General features: G+C 45.1%; 1 protein-coding gene across 1 annotated transcript in view; it reads right to left on the reverse strand.

Annotated features, from left to right (window-relative positions):
- The window catches only part of ROCK2 (Rho associated coiled-coil containing protein kinase 2), a 508,887-nt gene that overhangs the window by 164,574 nt on the left and 323,850 nt on the right, over positions 1 to 20,463 (reverse strand). The window contains exon 9 of the mRNA XM_069235939.1: positions 6,567 to 6,726. Within this exon, the coding sequence (XP_069092040.1) occupies positions 6,567 to 6,726 (160 nt within the window). The remainder of the gene's footprint in view (positions 1 to 6,566; positions 6,727 to 20,463) is intronic.

Genomic DNA, 20,463 nt, shown 5'->3' on the forward strand with positions numbered 1-20,463 from the left:
GTGCTCCCCACCCTATCATGGAGGCATCTGTCGTTATTATGTATTGAGGCACTGGGTCTTGGAAAGACTGCCCTTGGTTTAAATTTATATTGTTCCACCATTGAAGCAAGGTATATGTTTGGCGGTCTATCAACACTAGATCTAGCAGTTGACCCTGTGCCTGTGACCATTGTGATGCTAGGCACTGTTGTAAGGGCCGCATGTGCAACCTTGCGTTTGAGACAATGGCTATGCATGAGGACATCATGCCTAGTAGTTTCATCACCATTTTGACTTGTATCTTTTGTCTTGGATACATGGCCTGTATTACATTGTGAAATGCTTGTACCCTTTGTGGACTTGGAGTGGCAATCCCTTTTGTTGTGTTGATTGTCGCCCCTAAGTATTGCTGTGTTTGACACAGCTGAAGGTGTGACTTTGTGTATTTGATTGAGAAACCTAGTTTGTGGAGGGTTTCTATGACGTACTTTGTGTGTTGTGAACACCGTTCTAGCGTGTTGGTTTTGATTAACCAATCGTCTAGGTACGGGAACACATGTATTTGCTGCCTTCTGATATGTGCGGCCACTACTGCCAGGCATTTTGTAAAAACTCTTGGCGCAGTTGTTATTCCGAATGGCAACACCATGAATTGGTAATGTACCCCTTGGAATACAAACCTTAAGTACTTTCTGTGTGAAGGATGTATCGGTATATGGAAATATGCATCCTTTAGGTCTAGTGTTGTCATGTAGTCTTGTTGTTTGAGCAGTGGGATTACGTCCTGCAATGTCACCATGTGAAAGTGATCTGATTTGATGTAGGTATTTAACGTTCTGAGATCTAATATAGGTCTTAGAGTCTTGTCCTTTTTGGGTATGAGAAAGTACAGAGAGTAAACTCCTGTTCCTTTCTGATGAATTGGTACTAGTTCTATTGCTCCTTTTTGTAGCAACGCTTGGACCTCTAGTCCTAGAAGATCCATGTGTTGTTTTGACATATTGTGTGTTTTCGGTGGGACGTTTGGAGGGAATTTGAGAAATTCTATGCAATAACCATGCTGGATAATTGCTAGGACCCAAGTGTCTGTTGTTATTTCCTCCCAATGTTTGTAAAACTTGGTTAGTCTCCCCCCCACAGGTGTTGTGTTGGGGATTTGTGACATCGAAGTCACTGCTTGTTTTGAGGAGTTTTGGGATTTTGGAACTTCCCTCTACTCTTTTGGAATTGTCCCCCTCTATATTGTCCCCGAAAACTTCCCCGCTGATATTGGCTCTGATAAGTGGGCCTTGTTTGTGAGGTTGTGGGTTCTGTACTTTGTCCTCGAAACCCCCCTCGAAACTGCGTTTTACGAAATGTGCCTCTACTCTGGGGAGTAGAGTGCACCCATGGCTTTGGCCGTATCAGTGTCCTTTTTAAGTTTTTCGATAGCAGTGTCCACCTCCGGCCCAAACAACTGCTGTCCGTTAAAAGGCATATTCAGCACGGCTTGTTGTATTTCCGGCTTGAATCCTGATGTACGCAGCCATGCGTGTCTCCTTATGGTTACTGCTGTATTTACTGTCCTAGCAGCTGTATCTGCTGCATCCATTGCTGACCGTATCTGATTGTTCGAGATACTCTGTCCTTCCTCCACCACCTGTTGTGCCCTTTTTTGGAACTCTTTGGGTAAGTGTTCAATGAAATGTTGCATTTCGTCCCAATGAGCCCTATCATATCTTGCCAGCAATGCCTGTGAGTTGGCAATGCGCCATTGGTTGGCCGCTTGTGCTGCAACCCTTTTCCCCGCAGCATCGAACTTGCGACTCTCCTTGTCTGGAGGTGGTGCATCTCCCGAGGTGTGAGGGTTTGCTCTCTTGTGAGCTGCCCCTACTACCACAGAGTCTGGTGTTAATTGCTGCGTGATATATACCGGGTCTGTTGGCAGTGGCTTGTATTTTTTCTTTACCCTTGGAGTTATGGCCCTGCCCTTCACAGGCTCCTGAATCACCTGTTTGGAGTGTTTTAGCATTCCAGGTAGCATAGGGAGGCTTTGGTATTGGCTATGAGTGGAGGATAGTGTGTTAAACAAAAAGTCATCCTCAATAGGCTCTGCATGCAGGGTGACATTATGAAATGCCGCTGCTCTTGACACCACCTGTGTGTAGGCTGTACTGTCCTCAGGTGGCGACAGTCTCGCTGGGTAACAGTCTGGGCTGTTATCTGACACTGGCGCATCAAAGATCCCATGCGTCGGGGTCATCCTGACTCATTCCAGTATGAGTTGGGGACTGCATCAGTGGTGGAGTGGCTACCGGTGATGTGTGCGTTGAGCGCGGTGGAGATGGTGGCGGTGTTACTTGTCTTGCCACCTTTGCCTGTGGCTGCTTGTCTTTTTCTTGGAAGGCAAGTTTCCTTTTAATTCGGATTGGAGTACTGATTTTCCCTGTCTCCTTCTGAATGTGGAGTCTTCTTTGAGTGTAATCTGGCTCCCCTGCCTCTAGCTCCTGTCCGAATCTGTGTCCATGCATCTGTGAGGACAGGCCCTGTTCCTCTGTATAGGAACTTGGTTTCGGCTCCGAGGCCGGATGTTTCGGTATCGAAACCTTTTCGACTGTCTTTATCGGCTCCGAAGACACTTTTTGCCTTTCGGTGTTCCGATATCTCGGTGCCGACTTGTTTCGGTGCCGCTCTCTCGATGTTGAGATTGCTCTGACCCGGTGTCTCGGGGTCGAGTCTGTTCTGTGCCGGTATCTCGACCGGAGTCGGATGACTTCGACACATGTGTGCCCTTTTTCGGTGCCGATGGCCGGTCACCTTATTTTCGGGTTAAGCCATGGCCTGCTGGCGGTGTCGTCCCCTGGGCTTTCATGAATTTTCCGTGAGTCTTGGGCATGGGCGTCTTACTCACGGTTTTCGGCGTCTGTTCAGTTTCGACCTCGTCCGAGTCCGAATCCGCGATGGAGAAGGTTTCTTCTTCCTCCAAGACTTGGTGTCCTGATGGCGCCAACGCCATTTGGAGTCTTCTTGCTCTCCGGTCTCTTAGCGTTTTCCTCGACCTAAACGCTCGACAGGCCTCGCAGGTATCCTCTTTGTGTTCGGGAGACAAACACAAATTACAGACCAGATGCTGATCTGTGTAAGGATACTTGTTGTGGCATTCGGGGCAGAAGCGGAATGGGGTCCGTTCCATTAGCTTGGAAGACGCACGTGGTCAGGCCGACCAGGCCCCGCCGGGGAATCGAAACCCCGAAGGGCCACCGGAGCTCTTCAAAATTCGGTGTCGATCTGCGTTAACTAACCAGATACCGAACGCAAACAATACCGTCGAATTTTCCGAGTTTTAACTAACTTTCTGAACCGAAACACGGAGCGAAGAGGAACACGTCCGAACCCGATGGCGGAAAGAAAACAATCTAAGATGGAGTCGACGCCCATGCGCAATGGAGCCGAAAGGGGAGGAGTCCCTCGATCTCGTGACTCGAAAATACTTCTTCGAAGAAAAACAACTTGTAACACTACGAGCCTAACACTAGATGGCGGGATGTGCACAGCATGTGTATCTGCAGCTACACATGCCATAGAAAATATATATATATACAGCCTTAGATATATCAAATTGTTTTTAAGGCAAGATAAAGCATTTGAGAACCAGTATCTAACCACATTTTCATTCAGCGGATATCAGGACTGCTATACGAGATTGCCCATGGGCAATAAGAATAGTCCTAGTTTGCTTGCAGCAAGAATAAAAGAGGTCTTACAGGAATATCCTGAGGCTCTATCATGTTTAAATGACAAATAAATCACGGATAATGACTTAAACAAATGCCTCACAGAGGTGGATTGGATAGTGACATTGTTAGTTTTCTATGGGTACAAAATTAACTTTAAAAAATGTAGTATTTAATTGTGATTTTCTTGGATACCTTTATCAGTGAGGAAAAAGTCTTCTTGCAGAGGTGTTCTACTTTACAACCTCCAAATACATTAAGAAACTTACAAGCCCTGATATGATTTCTTAACTTTGGGAGAGCTGACTTGCCACTTTATTTTCAGCAAATGAAGCCTTTGTATGATTTGATTACTCTCATGATTGCTGACAAACACTAGATGAAATAGCACACAGCCATCTTACACAGACTACAAGCAGACATGCTACAGACCAAATATTTGTAGACTTGAGGTAACAAAACAAAACAAGTAACTAGAGGTCTTTACCTGTGCCTCAGGCTATACTTGCATAGCTTACAATGAAGGCCAGACAACTACCCTAGCTCACAGATTACATCAGTACTCCTCTCCAGAAGGGATATTAACACCTACAGAAACAAGTCTCACTGCTGTGCACACGGCAATATTATAGGAATGCCCTTTGGCACAGGGGAAACAAATTATTATAGCTGCTCTTATACCTGGACTGGAGGCAGTGACAAAACCAAATATTTCGAATGCTAATGCTCTACAACTGCCTTGGGTTGAGTGGGACTCCATTTCAAACATTATTGAAAACTGAATATATGTCCATCACTCCGCACACAAGAATTTTTACAATACACCCAAAATGTTCCATTAGCTCTGAATGCTAAACTCATATACGAGTCCAAGAGCATGTTTTACTCAAACAACTCTGTACCACCTGTGGCTGGCGCTAAACAAATATTCTGCAGGTTGTGCTGGAGTAGAGGGAGTCTTTGAAGATGTTAACTTCAAGCCCCTGTGCACACATACACTAAAAGTTTGGGTGATTCTACTTAATAGCTAGCACAAACAAATGAGCCAATACCTGGGTAAGACCAGGGGATAGCAGCAAACAGGATACCCTCTTCTGCTTGTCTCCTTGAGTCAGTGTGAAGGAGCAAACCCTCTATTCATCCAAGTGAATTTCTGAACACAACTGAACATGTTTGATTTTACCCAATGAAAATTGCTTCTTCAATATTTGTGATGCTATGTTTTGTTTACTTTATGCAATATCGTATATAGTCAAAGCAGCCTGACAATGCTGATGCACCACTGAAGCCATAAATAAATCGACATGCTGTGTACAAAAGGCCTTTGAAAAGGGATAATACTGACTACAGTTAGAAATGTCGCTCTATGTGGCACGACATGACCACTACTGATCTGGAACAAAGTCATGTCCATCATTCCCCATTGGTTACTCTAGGAGCAGAATTAGGCAATTACCTATGTATTCCAGACAGCAATATTTTAATAGAGTTTCTAAGTCAAGAAATAATTCTGGACTTTTCAGATGAAAATGGAAAGATAAGAAAGAAAATATGTCGTGACAAATAGGGTTATATAAAAATACTGAATGTAGTTTCCTTTACAGGAATGTTGTATCCGCCTGAATTGTAAGTTTACCTAGGTATTTTGAGGAATTTCCAAAATAATTCAAGAAGAATTTTGGCCAATGTTGGTACATTCCCTTAGAAAAGTTAATGCTCTGATAAAACTCTCTAAATTACACAGAACTATAAAATGAACATCTCCTTGACTAAGCTGCGGGAGAATCAGTGAGACGTGTTGCAGGCAAGAGGTAACCCATATGCTAACTGTGTTACTGCATTTTTCTGTGCTAACAAGTGAGACCGTGGTGTGTGTGATTTGTCTCAATCTGTCTGAAGGGTTCTTGACAGCTCTAGGTTAGTTTTGTTTCTAATTCCCAAACTGACAAATATGTGCCAGTCAAATGCATTTAACTTTTAAAAATTGAAGAAAGCTATTGCGTGTAGGTTAACTGATTCGAATTCTGAAATAAAACCAGTTTAATCTTGAAACATGCTCAACACAACAATCATGTTTGTATAATTACAAGGTTGACATTTTTTCTCAGATCCAAAAACCATCTTCATTTAATAATCTTCAAACCCAACTCAACCTTACATCCTACATCTTCAAAAGTTCAGTGGGTACTGGCTAGGTACAGTGCATTTTTTGTGCAGAATTTGTATACTGACCACAAAGGCCCACAGAATATTGTATAAACCTATAAATACAAGAATGTCAACCGAATATTTTAGATCACCACACCACCACTGAGCTCCTGTTACAAGCTCCTTCAAATTCAACCCCTGCCTTCTGAAACACGAAAATAGAATTACTTAAAAATACATACTGTCTCAGAGACAAGCTCCAAATCTCGAGCACTCAACACATCTCCACCAGATGTAGATCAAAAAGGCCAGGAAAGAATGGACATGCAAACAAGCCTTCTCGGCGTCCACACTAAGACTCTGGAACTAACTAGCCTGGCAACTCATCGACCCTCCACTCCACAAAAACTAGTACCTTTCAGAGTTCTTGCCACAGAATCACTGCCGCTCACTCTGCCTGCAGTAACCTCAAGACCACTCTTTAAGCTACGCTACCCGAAAATGGACAAGATAATGCATGCATATAATTTTGAGCTCTGTATAAATCCTCACGTGTGCTTTATTATATGCATTTCTTGACTGTCATACGTAGCCAAGTCCACACATACATACACACCTCAAACAAAGAGAAAAAAAAAAAAGGAAAAGATCTCCAAAGTGCTGAATTTGTAATATACAATAAAAGATCAAAGAAGAGTAATGACTGGTAGGTGTAGGTTCACATACAAATTTTCTCTGTAGTAGGTGAATCCTATAAAAGGAAGCTGATTTCCTGAAAAAGCTTTAGGGATTGGGAAGGTCTCCACGTCGCCTTTGTCATCCTCAATTTCATCGAAATTACTGCTATCTGCATCGCTGCTCAGTTCAGGTACAACAGGAGCAGCCGCTAAAAAGGAAAGAAACAAAAAGCATTTCATCATTAAGCACACCCCCATGGACAGCCCCACTTAAAGATCACACAAGAAAAAGAACAACAAAATGATTTGACTCTTAATGACTAGTATCAATGTGCTTTATAGAAGTACACTTACCCTATATCTTATTATACTCAGGTTATAAACAAGCCTTTGAGAGTTTACACATAATGAAAAATCTGGCACATTGTTCGCATGCAGGGCATGTTCATGATTTCAAAGAACACTAACAAAGCTTCTGAAGAAACAAAATAATAAAATAACATTATTTGAGGCAGACTGATCAAAAATAAATGTTATGCTTGGGTCAGGTATGCCAGCTGCAAAAGGGGAAAAAAATACCCCCACTGTGCAAGTCAATTCTACAAAAAGATTACTGAGCTAATTTGATTCTTCTGTTGGTCTTACTGACAAAGTCCTTGATTTGCCAAGAGACATACCCGCCATATGAACTTTCAATTACAAAGAAATTCACTAATTCGGTATGGATTCCATTCTATAAAAGACAAAACACTAACAGTCTAAGTTGGGTGGATCATGGATTTCAACTGCCTACAAAAATTAGTATGATGAAAGACAGATAGTGAAAGCAAATGATGACACATTAAAAAACAATGTACTCTCTCCAAAGCTTTACTCTGTCTGACCATCACCCTATACTTCTATCAATCTATCCTCTATCTCCACTCTCCGACTCATCCCAAACCCATTCTACTACTATGATCTCCAAAATAACACCTTCTTAGACTCTTCCCACCTCTACCCCTCCTGGTTCACCCCAAACCTCAGTTTTTGAATGCCAAACAACCCTACTAAATTCTCCTTCATTTATCACTTTCGACTCATCCCAAACCCCATTAGGCCACTATGATCTCCCGAATACCTTTCTACAGACTTACATCCTCTACCTCTTCTTTACTCATCCCAAACCTCATCTTGCTACTATTATCTCCCAATTAACACTTCTAGATTATTCACTCCTCTATCCCTCCATTATTCTATTCAAATCAACTAACAGTCACATGTCCTTGTCTCAAACTAACTCATACCTCCCTATACTAACACTGTGCTTATATTTCCCTATACTAATCCACCACTAATCCTTTTGGGTTCCAGAGTAGCGTGCTACTCCCCGAAAAGCGTTTCAACACCTTGTTGGAGATAGTAAGCACTATATAAATACAATTACAAAACATACTTCAAATAATCAATTGTGGGATTCGAGTGGTCAACAAGTAAACTGAGCTTTAAAAAATTATACCAGATTTACCGGTAATAGTGCATTTGCCCAAGTATACTGGGAAATTTCCAAAATAATTCAAGAAGAATGTTGCCCACCTCGTTGACGCCTACCAAGAAATAATCAGTGAGGCGTGTTCAATGCGAGAGGTGCAACACAGTACTTGCAAACTTTCAGTCTAGGGATTTCACAGCCATGATGAAGTGAAAAGGAGTCATGTCCTCAGCGAGGAGAGCTCACTTCGGACTATGAATTCCAGAGTGAAGAGCTAACAAAAGGGCATACTAAGGCAGAAAGTTTGATGTAGTGTTGTGTTTTATTATGTGTTGCCTCACTGGAAAGCAGCTAGTATAATGAAAGCAGGAAGATTGTAGCACAATAACAGAACACTGTCCTCAAGGGGTGCCCAACAATTCCAAATGCCAATATGAATGGTGATAGCTACTGTATGACCAGAAGAACGTTAAATATGCAGTGGTGGAAGGAAGGGGTCCAGCAGAATTGAAACTGTGTAATCGATGCACACCCTTGGTCACGTTCTGAATTATTTTAGGCAACTGGCAACTTTTGAGACCAGGGCTTCGTTATGTTGCGACGGATTTTGTCAGTTCCACTGTAGCCACCATAGGGGCCTCGGTGTGAGGAGTAAAAACAACAAATAATTATGTGGTTTAAAAGGAAGGCAGTACAAGACTTCCAATTGTGTTCCCAAAACGTCAGTCTGAAGTTGTCTAAGTAGAACCAAAGAACAGGTGTCCTTTATTGAAAAGTTTGATTATTATCTTACTATAGGCTATAATATAAATTTCTGTTTAACTTTTATAACAATGAATTTTCTTATGCTAAGAACAACGATTTCATGAGCTTGTTTGAAGCCTTTGACAACATATCTAATGTGCATAGGCATCATGATAAGGGTGAAAATTTTGAATATTTGTGGGGATTTCCAGTGTAGGGACTTCCCATGCCTAAATGTGCTTAAATGCTTACTTTTCTAGCTAAGAGTGCATCAATCTGAGAAGCTACGAGCTAGGTCATTTTATTCTGGAGCAAGACATTAATGCCCATGAACAAGAGGGTCTTGTGATATCCCGGGTACCCACATTTTATGGGAGAGGGTGTTCATCCACAACTGATTATGCATTTATGACTCGACGGATGGTGCTGCTGGGCGAGGCCTTTTAAGGTGTGAAAAGTGTAGAAAAGAATCAAAGAGTCTCCAAATAAGTATTGCAGGTCCTTTTTTTGGAGCATCCCATCCACTACAGCCCAGCACAACTGCTCTCCTCTCTGCTCTCCTCCAACAAGATCAACACTCCACATTCTATATGAGGTCATATGTGACCTCAGGTAGAGGCAGAACTATGTGAGCATTCCACCCCTCCTGAGCCCACACAAGACATATACCACACACCTTCCCTCTTTACAAAGAAACCCCAAGGAAACTATATACATAAACTACACAGAGAAAATACAGTAAAAAAAAAAAAAACACAAGGAAACTACAGATACTACTAACAGCATTATCTTCTCCCTTTTGATTTGACAACTCTATTAAGATTCCACACTCTTCCGTCCTTTATTTTTACAGCATTCCTAAAAAGCTTAACAACTAAAAACGGTCCTAAAAATGTACTCCTGTCTTTACACAAAGTTGGTTTCTTAACTAAAATTTGATCCCCAATTTTCACATCTAAGTCATGCGTACTTTTCTTATCATCATAGTACATCTTCCTCTTCTGTACACATACTTTCTCACACTCATTCTCCACATCCACAACACTTTCTGGTGACCTATTATTTTTCCCCCAACTCACCCACGCAGGTGAAAGGGGAGTGTTGGCTTTGCGACCTCTGAAAAGATCAAAAGGAACCTTACCCGTAGTGGAATGAGGGGTTACCCTGTAAGCATGAAGAAATCTCTTCAGACCGTCTCTCCAGTCCCTATTTGACGCAACCTCCAGCTGTATACATTCCTTCACATACCTGTTGAACCTCTCCACTGTACCATTCCCTTGTGGATGATATGGTGAACACCTCTTGTGCTTAATACCAAACTTTTGAAGAAAATCCTCCATTTCCCTTTAAACAAACTGTGGACCATTGTCTGTCACTATGGTATTGGGCAAACCTTCTCGACCAAAAATATCCCTAATAAAATTAAATTATCCTTCTAGTCTCCGTGGTGCCACAAATACCAATTTCTGCCCACCTGGAAAATTGATCAATCAAAACAATAAGATAGTTGGAGCCACCTCTACCATGCACGGGTCCTACAATGTCAACTGCCACTACTTCCCATGGTTTTTGTGGCATGTCTCTTACACACATAGGAGGCACCCTCGTCTTGTAAACCTTGTCACTGTTGCAACAGTCTACACACTCCCTTACCACTCTCTCCACCATCAAATCCATACCTGGCCACCAATAATCCAGACGAATCCTTGCCTTTGTTCTGATCATACCTTGGTGCCCTTCATGCCAGAGTTCAATAATTTTTCCTCTCAACTCTACTGGAACCACCAATCTTCATCCACGTAACAGGATACCATCTTCTACTGATAATTCATCTTTCACCTTCCGGAATCCACACAGATCCCTGTCCTGTTTAGCACTATTGCCCCAACCGAATCTGACTTTCTCACACACCTGTTGCAAAATCTTATCCTCTGCTACAGCCTTTACCCACACTTCTTGTTCTACTACACTACCGGTTACGCTGCACACAGATATATCATTTAATCCCTTTTTCTCAGGAAACTCTTTTACTTCTTAGCTTAATCTGGATAGACAATCTGCAACTTTATTGTAGGAACCTGGGACATAATGCACAGTATAGTTGTAATCTTGTAGACTGATAACCCACTTACTAACTCTTCCAGAAATCATGTGCAGGCCCTTCTTCATAAATACCTCCACCAAAGGTTTGTGATCCGTAAAGATCTCAAACTCTCTACCCCACACAAAATTCCTGAGTTTATTAATTGCCCAATACACACTGAAAGCCTCTTTTTCTATGGTGGAGTAGTTGATTTCTGGTCCCCGCAGCGCCCTAGAACAAAATACTATTGGTTTACGATCATGATTGTCCATTTCTTGTAGTAACACTGCTACCAATCCGCTCTCACTCGCATCAGTCATTATCACACATTTCTTATCAGGATCAAACGATTCCAAAGACCCAATAGAAGATAACACTGCTTTGATATTCTCAAACTCTCTCAGACACCTTGCGTCCCACAAGAATTCAGCATTTTTCTTCAAAAGTTGACGCATGCAGACCGTTTTAGATGCTAGATTAGGTAAAGATTTAGCATGAAATTCAATCATCCCAAGAAATAATAACAATTCTTCTTTTTTTTCAAGAACACGTAGGTGTAAAATGTTTTCTACCAGTTCTTCCTTTGGACATAACACTCCTGCTGTGAACTTATGCCCAAGATATTCAACTTCTGTACTTCTGAAAAAGCACTTCTTTAACTTAAGATGTAAGGAAATGCCTCCTTCGCATTGTTACCACCTGACTTTTTGCCTTTGCTGATGCTAAGTTTTGATTTGAAAGTGTGCTGAGGCCTGCTAACCAGGCCCCAGCACCAGTGTTCTTTCCCTAACCTGTACTTTTGTTTCCACAATTGGCACACCCTGGCATCCAGGTAAGTCCCTTGTAACTGGTACCCCTGGTACCAAGGGCCCTGATGCCAGGGAAGGTCTCTAATGGCTGCAGCATATCTTATGCCACCCTGGGGACCCCTCACTCAGCCCAGACACACTGCTTGCCAGCTTGTGTGTGCTGGTGAGGACAAAACGAGTAAGTCGACATGGCACTCCCCTCAGGGTGCCATGCCAACCTCACACTGCCTATGCAGTATAGATAAGTCACCCCTCTAGCAGGCCTTACAGCCCTAAGGCATGGTGCACTATACCACAGGTGAGGGCACCAGTGCATGAGCACTGTGCCCCTACAGTGTCTAAGCAAGACCTTAGACATTGTAAGTGCAGGGTAGCCATAAGAGTATATGGTCTGGGAGTCTGTCATGCACGAACTCCACAGCACCATAATGGCTACACTGAAAACAGGGAAGTTTGGTATCAAACTTCTCAGCACAATAAATGCACACTGATGCCAGTGTACATTTTATTGTAACATACACCCCAGAGGGCACCTTAGAGGTGCCCCCTGAAACCTTAACCGACTACCCGTGTAGGCTGACTGGTTTTAGCAGCCTGCCACACTCGAGACATGTTGCTGGCCACATGGGGAGAGTGCCTTTGTCACTCTGTGGCTAGTAACAAAGCCTGCACTGGGTGGAGATGCTTATCACCTCCCCCTGCCGGAAGTGTAACACCTGGCGGTGAGCCTCAAAGGCTCACCCCCTTTGTTGCAGCACCCCAGGGCATTCCAACTAGTGGAGTTGCCCGCCTCCTCCGGCCACGGCCCCACTTTTGGCGGCAAGGCCGGAGGAGATAATGAGAAAAACAAGGAGGAGTCACTGGCCAGTCAGGACAGCCCCTAAGGCAACCTGAGCTGAGGTGACTCTGACTTTTAGAAATCTTCCATCTTGCAAATGGAGGATTCCACCAATAGGGATAGGAATGTGACCCCCTCCCCTTGGGAGGAGGCACAAAGAGGGTGTACCCACCCTCAGGGCTAGTAGCCATTGGCTACTAACCCCCCAGACTTAAACACACCCCTAAATTTAGTATTTAGGGGCTCCTCAGAACCTAGGAACTCAGATTCCTGCAACCTAAGAAGAAGAGGACTGCTAAGCTGAAAAACCCTGCAGAGAAGACGGAGACACCAACTGCTAACGGCCTGTCTCCTCCCCTTCTAGAGACACTGCTCCAGCGACGCTTTCCCCAGGGACCAGCGACCTCTGAAGCCTCAGAGGACTGCCCTGCATCTAGAAGGACCAAGAACTCCCGATGACAGCGGATCTGTTCACCCAAGACTGCAACTTTGTAACAAAGGAGCAACTTTAAAACAACCTGCGTTTCCCGCCGGAAGCGTGAGACTTTCTACTCCGCACCCGACGCCCCCGGCTCGAATTGTGGAGAACAATCACTTCAGGGAGGACTCCCCGGCGACTGCGAGACCGTGAGTAGCCAGAGTTGCCCCCCCTGAGCCCCCACAGCGACGCCTCCAGAGGGAATCCCGAGGCTCCCCCTGACCGAGACTGCCTGTTCCTCAGATCCCGACACCTGGTAAAGACTCTGACCCGCAGCCCCCAGGACCTGAAGGATCTGAACTCCAGTGCAGGAGTGACCCCTAGGAGGCCCTCTCTCTTGCCCAGTTGGTGGCTACCCCGTGGAGCCCCCCCCCGCCTGCATCGCTGAAGAGACCCCTTGGTCTCCCATTGCTTTCTATTGAAAACCTGACTATTGTTTGCACACTGCACCTGGCCGCCCCCGTGCCGCTGAGGGTGTACTTTCTGTGTGGACTTGTGTCCCCCCCGGTGCCCTACAAACCCCCCCCCCCCCATGGTCTGCCCTCCGAAGACACGGGTACTTACCTGCTGGCAGACTGGAACCGGGGCACCCCCTTCTCCATTGAAGCCTATGTGTTTTGGGCACCACTTTGACCTCTGCACCTGACCGGCCCTGAGCTGCTGGTGTGGTAACTTTGGGGTTGCTCTGAACCCCCAACGGTGGGCTACCTTGGACCCAAACTTGAACCCCGTAGGTGGTTTACTTACCTGCAAAAACTAACAAACTCTTACTCCCCCCAGGAACTGTTGAAAATTGCACTAAGTGTCTAGTTTTAAAATAGCTATATGTGATTTATGTGAAAACTGTGTATGCTATTTTGATTATTCAAAGTTCTTAAAGTACCTACCTGCAATACCTTTCATTTAAAGTATTACATGTAAATCTTGAACCTTTGGTTCTTAAAATAAACTAAGAAAATATATTTTTCTATAACAAAAACCTATTGGCTTGGAATTGTCTCTGAGTGTGTGTTCCTCATTTATTGCTTGTGTGTGTACAACAAATGCTTAACACTACTCCTTTGATAAGCCTACTGCTCGACCACACTACCACAAAATAGAGCATTAGTATTATCTCTTTTTGCCACTATCTTACCTCTAAGGGGAACCCTTGGACTCTGTGCATACTATTCCTTACTTTGAAATAGTGCATACAGAGCCAACTTCCTACATTGGTGGATCAGCGGTGGGGTACAAGACTTTGCATTTGCTGGACTACTCAGCCAATACCTGATCAAACGACTAAATTCCACAAATTGTCATTAGAAACTGATTTTTGCAATTTGAGCTATTTTTCTAAATTTTTAAAAGTCCTGCTAGGGCCTTGGGTTAGTCCCTGTTAGCATTTCTTTTAGAGTTTAAAAGTTTTGTGAAAAGTTTGAATTAAGTTCTAGAAATAGTTTTAGATTCTTAAAAAGTATTCCAACTTTTAGAAACATAATGTCTAGTGCAGAAGAGAATGTGATGGAACTCGACATCACCCCTTACCTCCATCTTAAGATGAGGGAGCTAAGGTCTCTCTGCAAAATAAAGAAAATACCAGTTGGCCTAAGACCTTCCAAATTACAGCTCCAGGAGCTTCTGGCAGAGTTTGAAAAAGCCAACCCCTCTGAGGATGACCTCCCAGAGGATGAAGCTAGTGACTTGGAGGAGAATTCCCCCCCTCGAGTCCTACTTAGGGAGAACAGGGTCCCTCAAACCCTGACTCCAAATGTGATAGTCAGAGATGCTGCTTCCCTCACAGGAGGGTCCAGCACCTCTGTAATCACTGAGGATAGCCTCAGTGAAGATGATCTCCTGTTAGCCAGGATGGCCAAAAGATTGGCTTTAGAGAGACAGCTCCTAGCCATAGAAAGGGAAAGACGAGAGATGGGTTTTGGTCCCATCCATGGTGGCAGCAACATAAATAGGGTCAAAGATTCTCCTGACATGTTGAAAATCCCTAAAGGGATTGTAACTAAATATGAAGATGGTGATGACATCACCAAATGGTTCACAGCTTTTGAGAGGGCTTGTGCAACCAGAAAAGTAAACAGATCTCACTGGGGTGCTCTCCTTTGGGAAATGTTCACTGGAAAGTGTAGGGATAGACTCCTCACACTCTCTGGAAAAGATGCAGAATCTTATGACCTCATGAAGGCTACCCTGATTGAGGGCTTTGGATTCTCCACTGAGTATACAATTAGGTTCAGGGGGGCTCAAAAATCCTCGAGCAGGACCTGGGTTGATTTTGTGGACTACTCAGTGAAAACACTGGATGGTTGGATTCAAGGCAGTGGTGTAAATGATTATGATGAGCTGTACAATTTATTTGTGAAAGAACACCTATTAAGTAATTCTTCAAATGATAAACTGCATCAGCATCTGGTAGACCTAGGACCAATTTCTCCCCAAGAATTGGGAAAGAAGGCGGACCATTGGGTCAAGACTAGGGTGACCAAGACTTCCACAGGGGGTGACCAAAAGAAAGGGGTCACAAAGCCTCCCCAGGGGAAGAGTGTTGAGACATCCAAAAATAAAAATAGTAAAGAGTCTTCTACAGGCCCCCAAAAACCTGCACAGGAGGGTGGGCCCAGAGCCTCTTCACAATCCAATTTTGGGTACAAGGGTAAAAACTTTGATCCCAAAAAGGCCTGGTGTCGTAGCTGTAATCAGCCTGGACACCAAACTGGAGACAAGGCCTGTCCCAAGAAAAGTACCACTTCTAACTCTACTCCAGCTAACACTGGAATGGCTAGTCTCCAAGTGGGATCAACAGTGTGCCCAGAGCAAATCAGGTGTCACACTGAAGCTACATTAGTCTCTGAGGGTGGGGTGGATTTAGCCACACTGGCTGCCTGGCCCCCTAACATGCAAAAATACAGGCAGCAGCTCTTAATTAATGGAACAAGTGTAGAAGGCCTGAGGGATACAGGTGCCAGTGTCACCATGGTGACAGAGAAACTGGTTTCCCCTGGTCAATACCTGGCTGGACAAACTTATCCAGTAACCAATGCTGACAATCAAACTAAAGTACATCCCATGGCTATGGTAACTTTAGAGTGGGGAGGGGTCAATGGCCTGAAACAGGTGGTGGTATCCGCAAATATCCCTGTAGACTGTTTGCTTGGAAATGACCTGGAGTCCTCAGCATGGGCTGAGGTAAAATTGAAAACCCATGCAGCCATGCTGGGTATCCCTGAACTGGTGTGTCTCCAGACAAGGGCACAGTGCAAGGCTCAGGGTGAAAAAGTAGAGTTGGAGCCTGGAAAAAGGGCCCAGCCTACCAAGAGAAAATGAAAGACAACTCGGAAACCAGCTGCAACACAACAACAAAAAGAGAACCTCTCTTCTCAGGAAGAAGTTCTGCCCTCTGAGGGAACTGAGCCTCTGGAGTTAGAATCTAATCAGGTTGAGCTCTTAGGCCCAAGGGGACCCTCAAGGGAGCAGTTGTGTAAGGGGCAAGAAACCTATCCCTTTCTTGAAGGCCTTAGGCAGCAAGCTGCTGAAGAGTCCAATGGCAAGAAAACTGGAACACATAGGGTCTATTGGGAAGATGGACTCCTTTACACTGAGGCAAGAGATCCCAAACCTGGTGCCACTAGGAGAGTGGTAGTGCCTCAGGAGTTTAGGGAGTTCATACTGACCTTAGCCATGATATTCCTCTTGCTGGGCATTTGGGACAAACCAAGACGTGGGAGAGACTAATCAACCACTTCTATTGGCCCAACATGTCCCAGAAGGTCAAGGAGTTTTGTGTCTCCTGTACCACCTGTCAAGCCAGTGGTAAGACAGGTGGACACCCAAAGGCCCCCCTCATTCCACTTCCAGTGGTGGGGGTCCCCTTTGAAAGAGTGGGTGTGGACATAGTGGGTCCACTTGAACCTCCCACAGCCTCAGGGAACATGTACATACTAGTAGTAGTGGATCATGCTACTAGGTACCCTGAAGCAATTCCCCTTAGGTCGACTACTGCCCCTGCAGTAGCCAAGGCCCTCATTGGTATCTTTACCAGAGTGGGTTTCCCTAAGGAGGTGGTGTCTGACAGAGGTACCAACTTTATGTCAGCATACCTGAAACACATGTGGAATGAGAGTGGGGTGACTTACAAATTCACTACACCATACCATCCACAAACTAATCGTCTTGTTGAGAGATTCAACAAGACATTAAAAGGCATGATCATGGGGCTCCCTGAAAAACTCAAAATGAGATGGGATGTCCTCTTGCCATGTCTGCTTTTCGCTTACAGAGAGGTGCCTCAGAAGGGAGTAGGGTTCTCACCCTTTGAACTTCTGTTTGGCCACCCTGTAAGGGGACCACTAGCTCTTGTGAAAGAAGGCTGGGGGAGACCTCTTCATGAGCCTAAACAAGACATAGTGGACTATGTACTTGGCCTACGTTCAAGCATGGCAGAGTACATGGAAAAAGCAAGTAAAAACCTTGAGGCAAGCCAACAGCTCCAGAAATTTTGGTATGACCAAAAGGCTGCAATGGTTGAATTTCAACCAGGGCAGAAAGTCTGGGTTTTGGAGCCTGTGGCTGCCAGGGCACTTCAGGACAGATGGAGTGGCCCTTACCCAGTGCTAGAGAAGAAGAGTCAGGTCACCTACCTGGTGGACCTAGACACTAGCAGGAGCCCCAAGAGGGTGATCCATGTGAACCGCCTTAAGCTCTTCCATGACAGGGCTGATGTGAATCTGTTGATGGTAACAGATGAGGACCAGGAAGCGGAGAGTGAACCTCTCCCTGATCTCCTCTCCACAAACCCTAAGGATGGCTCAGTTGATGGAGTGATCTACTCAGGCACCCTCTCTGGCCAACAGCAATCTGATTGTAGGAAGGTCCTGCAACAGTTTGCTGAGCTCTTTTCCCTAACCCCTGGTCAGACACACCTGTGTACCCATGATGTGGACACAGGAGACAGCATGCCTGTCAAAAACAAAATTTTCAGACAGTCTGACCAAGTTAAGTAGAGCATCAAAGTGGAAGTCCACAAGATGCTGGAATTGGGAGTCATTGAGCCCAGTGGTCTTAGTCCCCAAACCTCACACCAAAGATGGAAAGAGAGAGATGAGGTTTTGTGTGGACTACAGAGGACTTAATTCTGTCACCAAGACAGATGCCCATCCCATTCCAAGGGCAGATGAATTGATTGATAAATTGGGTGCTGCCAAATTCTTAAGTACCTTTGACTTAACAGCAGGGTACTGGCAAATCAAAATGGCACCAGAAGCAAAAGAAAAGACAGCATTCTCCACACCTGATGGGCATTATCAGTTCACTGTTATGCCCTTTGGTTTAAAGAATGCCCCTGCCACCTTCCAAAGGTTGGTGAATCAAGTCCTTGCTGGCTTGGAGTCTTTTAGTGCAGCTTATCTTGACGATATTGCTGTCTTTAGCTCCAGCTGGCAGGATCACCTGGTCCACCTGAAGAAGGTTTTGAAGGCTCTGCAATCAGCAGGCCTCTCTATCAAGGCATCCAAATGCCAGATAGGGCAGGGAACTGTGGTTTACTTTGGACACCTTGTAGGTGGAGGCCAAGTTTAGCCACTCCAGCCCAAGATCCAGACTATTCTGGACTGGGCAGCTCCAAAAACCCAGACTCAAGTCAGGGCATTCCTTGGCTTGACTGGGTACTATAGGAGGTTTGTGAAGGGATATGGATCCATAGTGACAGCCCTCACAGACCTTACCTCCAAGAAAATGCCCAAGAAAGTAAACTGGACTGTAGAATGCCAACAGGCCTTTGACACCCTGAAACAAGCAATGTGCACAGCACCAGTTCTAAAAGCTCCAGATTACTCCAAGCAGTTAATTGTGCAGACAGATGCCTCTGAACATGGGATAGGGGCAGTTTTGTCCCAAACAAATGATGATGGCCTTGACCAGCCTGTTGCTTTCATTAGCAGGAGGTTACTCCCCAGGGAGCAGTGTTGGAGGGCCATTGAGAGGGAGGCCTTTGCTGTGGTTTGGTCCCTGAAGAAGCTGAGACCATACCTCTTTGGTACTCACTTTGTAGTTCAAACTGACCACAGACCTCTCAGATGGCTGATGCAAATGAAAGGTGAAAATCCAAAACTGTTGAGGTGGATCATCTCCCTACAGGGAATGGACTTTATAGTGGAACACAGACCTGGGACTGCCCATGCCAATGCAGATGGCCTTTCCAGGTTCTTCCACTTAGAAAAGTGGGTTACCCCCTGACTTTTTGCCTTTGCTGATGCTAAGTTTTGATTTGAAAGTGTGCTGAGGCCTGCTAACCAGGCCCCAGCACCAGTGTTCTTTCCCTAACCTGTACTTTTGTTTCCACAATTGGCACACCCTGGCATCCAGGTAAGTCCCTTGTAACTGGTACCCCTGGTACCAAGGGCCCTGATGCCAGGGAAGGACTCTAAGGGCTGCAGCATGTCTTATGCCACTCTGGAGACCCCTCACTCAGTACAGACACACTGCTTGCCAGCTTGTGTGTGCTGGTGAGGACAAAACGAGTAAGTCGACATGGCACTCCCCTCAGGGTGCCATGCCAACCTCACACTGCCTATGCAGTATAGATAAGTCACCCCTCTAGCAGGCCTTACAGCTCTAAGGCAGGGTGCACTATTCCATAGGTGAGGGCACCAGTGCATGAGCACTGTGCCCCTACTGTGTCTAAGCAAAACCTTAGACATTGTAAGTGCAGGGTAGCCATAAGAGTATATGGTCTGGGAGTCTGTCATGCATGAACTCCACAGCACCATAATGGCTACACTGAAAACTGGGAAGTTTGGTATCAAACTTCTCAGCACAATAAATGCACACTGATGCCAGTGTACATTTTATTGTAACATACACCCCAGAGGGCACCTTAGAGGTGCCCCCTGAAACCTTAACCGACTACCCGTGTAGGCTGACTGGTTTTAGCAGCCTGCCACACTCGAGACATGTTGCTGGCCACATGGGGAGAGTGCCTTTGTCACTCTGTGGCTAGTAACAAAGCCTGCACTGGGTGGAGATGCTTATCACCTCCCCCTGCAGGAACTGTAACACCTGGCGGTGAGCCTCAAAGGCTCACCCCCTTTGTTACAGCACCCCAGGGCATTCCAACTAGTGGAGTTGCCCGCCCCCTCTGGCCATAGCCCCACTTTTGGCGGCAATGCCGGAGGAGATAATGAGAAAAACAAGGAGGAGTCACTGGCCAGTCAGGACAGCCCCTAAGGCAACCTGAGCTGAGGTGACTCTGACTTTTAGAAATCTTCCATCTTGCATATGGAGGATTCCCCCAATAGGGATAGGAATGTGACCCCCTCCCCTTGGGAGGAGGCACAAAGAGGGTGTACCCACCCTCAGGGATAGTAGCCATTGGCTAGTAATCCCCCAGAACTAAACACACCCCTAAATTTAGTATTTAGGGGCTCACCAGAACCTAGGAACTCAGATTCCTGTAACCTAAGAAGAAGAGGACTGCTAAGCTAAAAAACCCTGCACAGAAGACGGAGACACCAACTGCTTTGGCCCCAGCTCTA

The sequence above is a fragment of the Pleurodeles waltl genome, chromosome 5 (assembly GCF_031143425.1).
Source record: "Pleurodeles waltl isolate 20211129_DDA chromosome 5, aPleWal1.hap1.20221129, whole genome shotgun sequence".
Lineage (NCBI taxonomy): Eukaryota > Metazoa > Chordata > Amphibia > Caudata > Salamandridae > Pleurodeles > Pleurodeles waltl.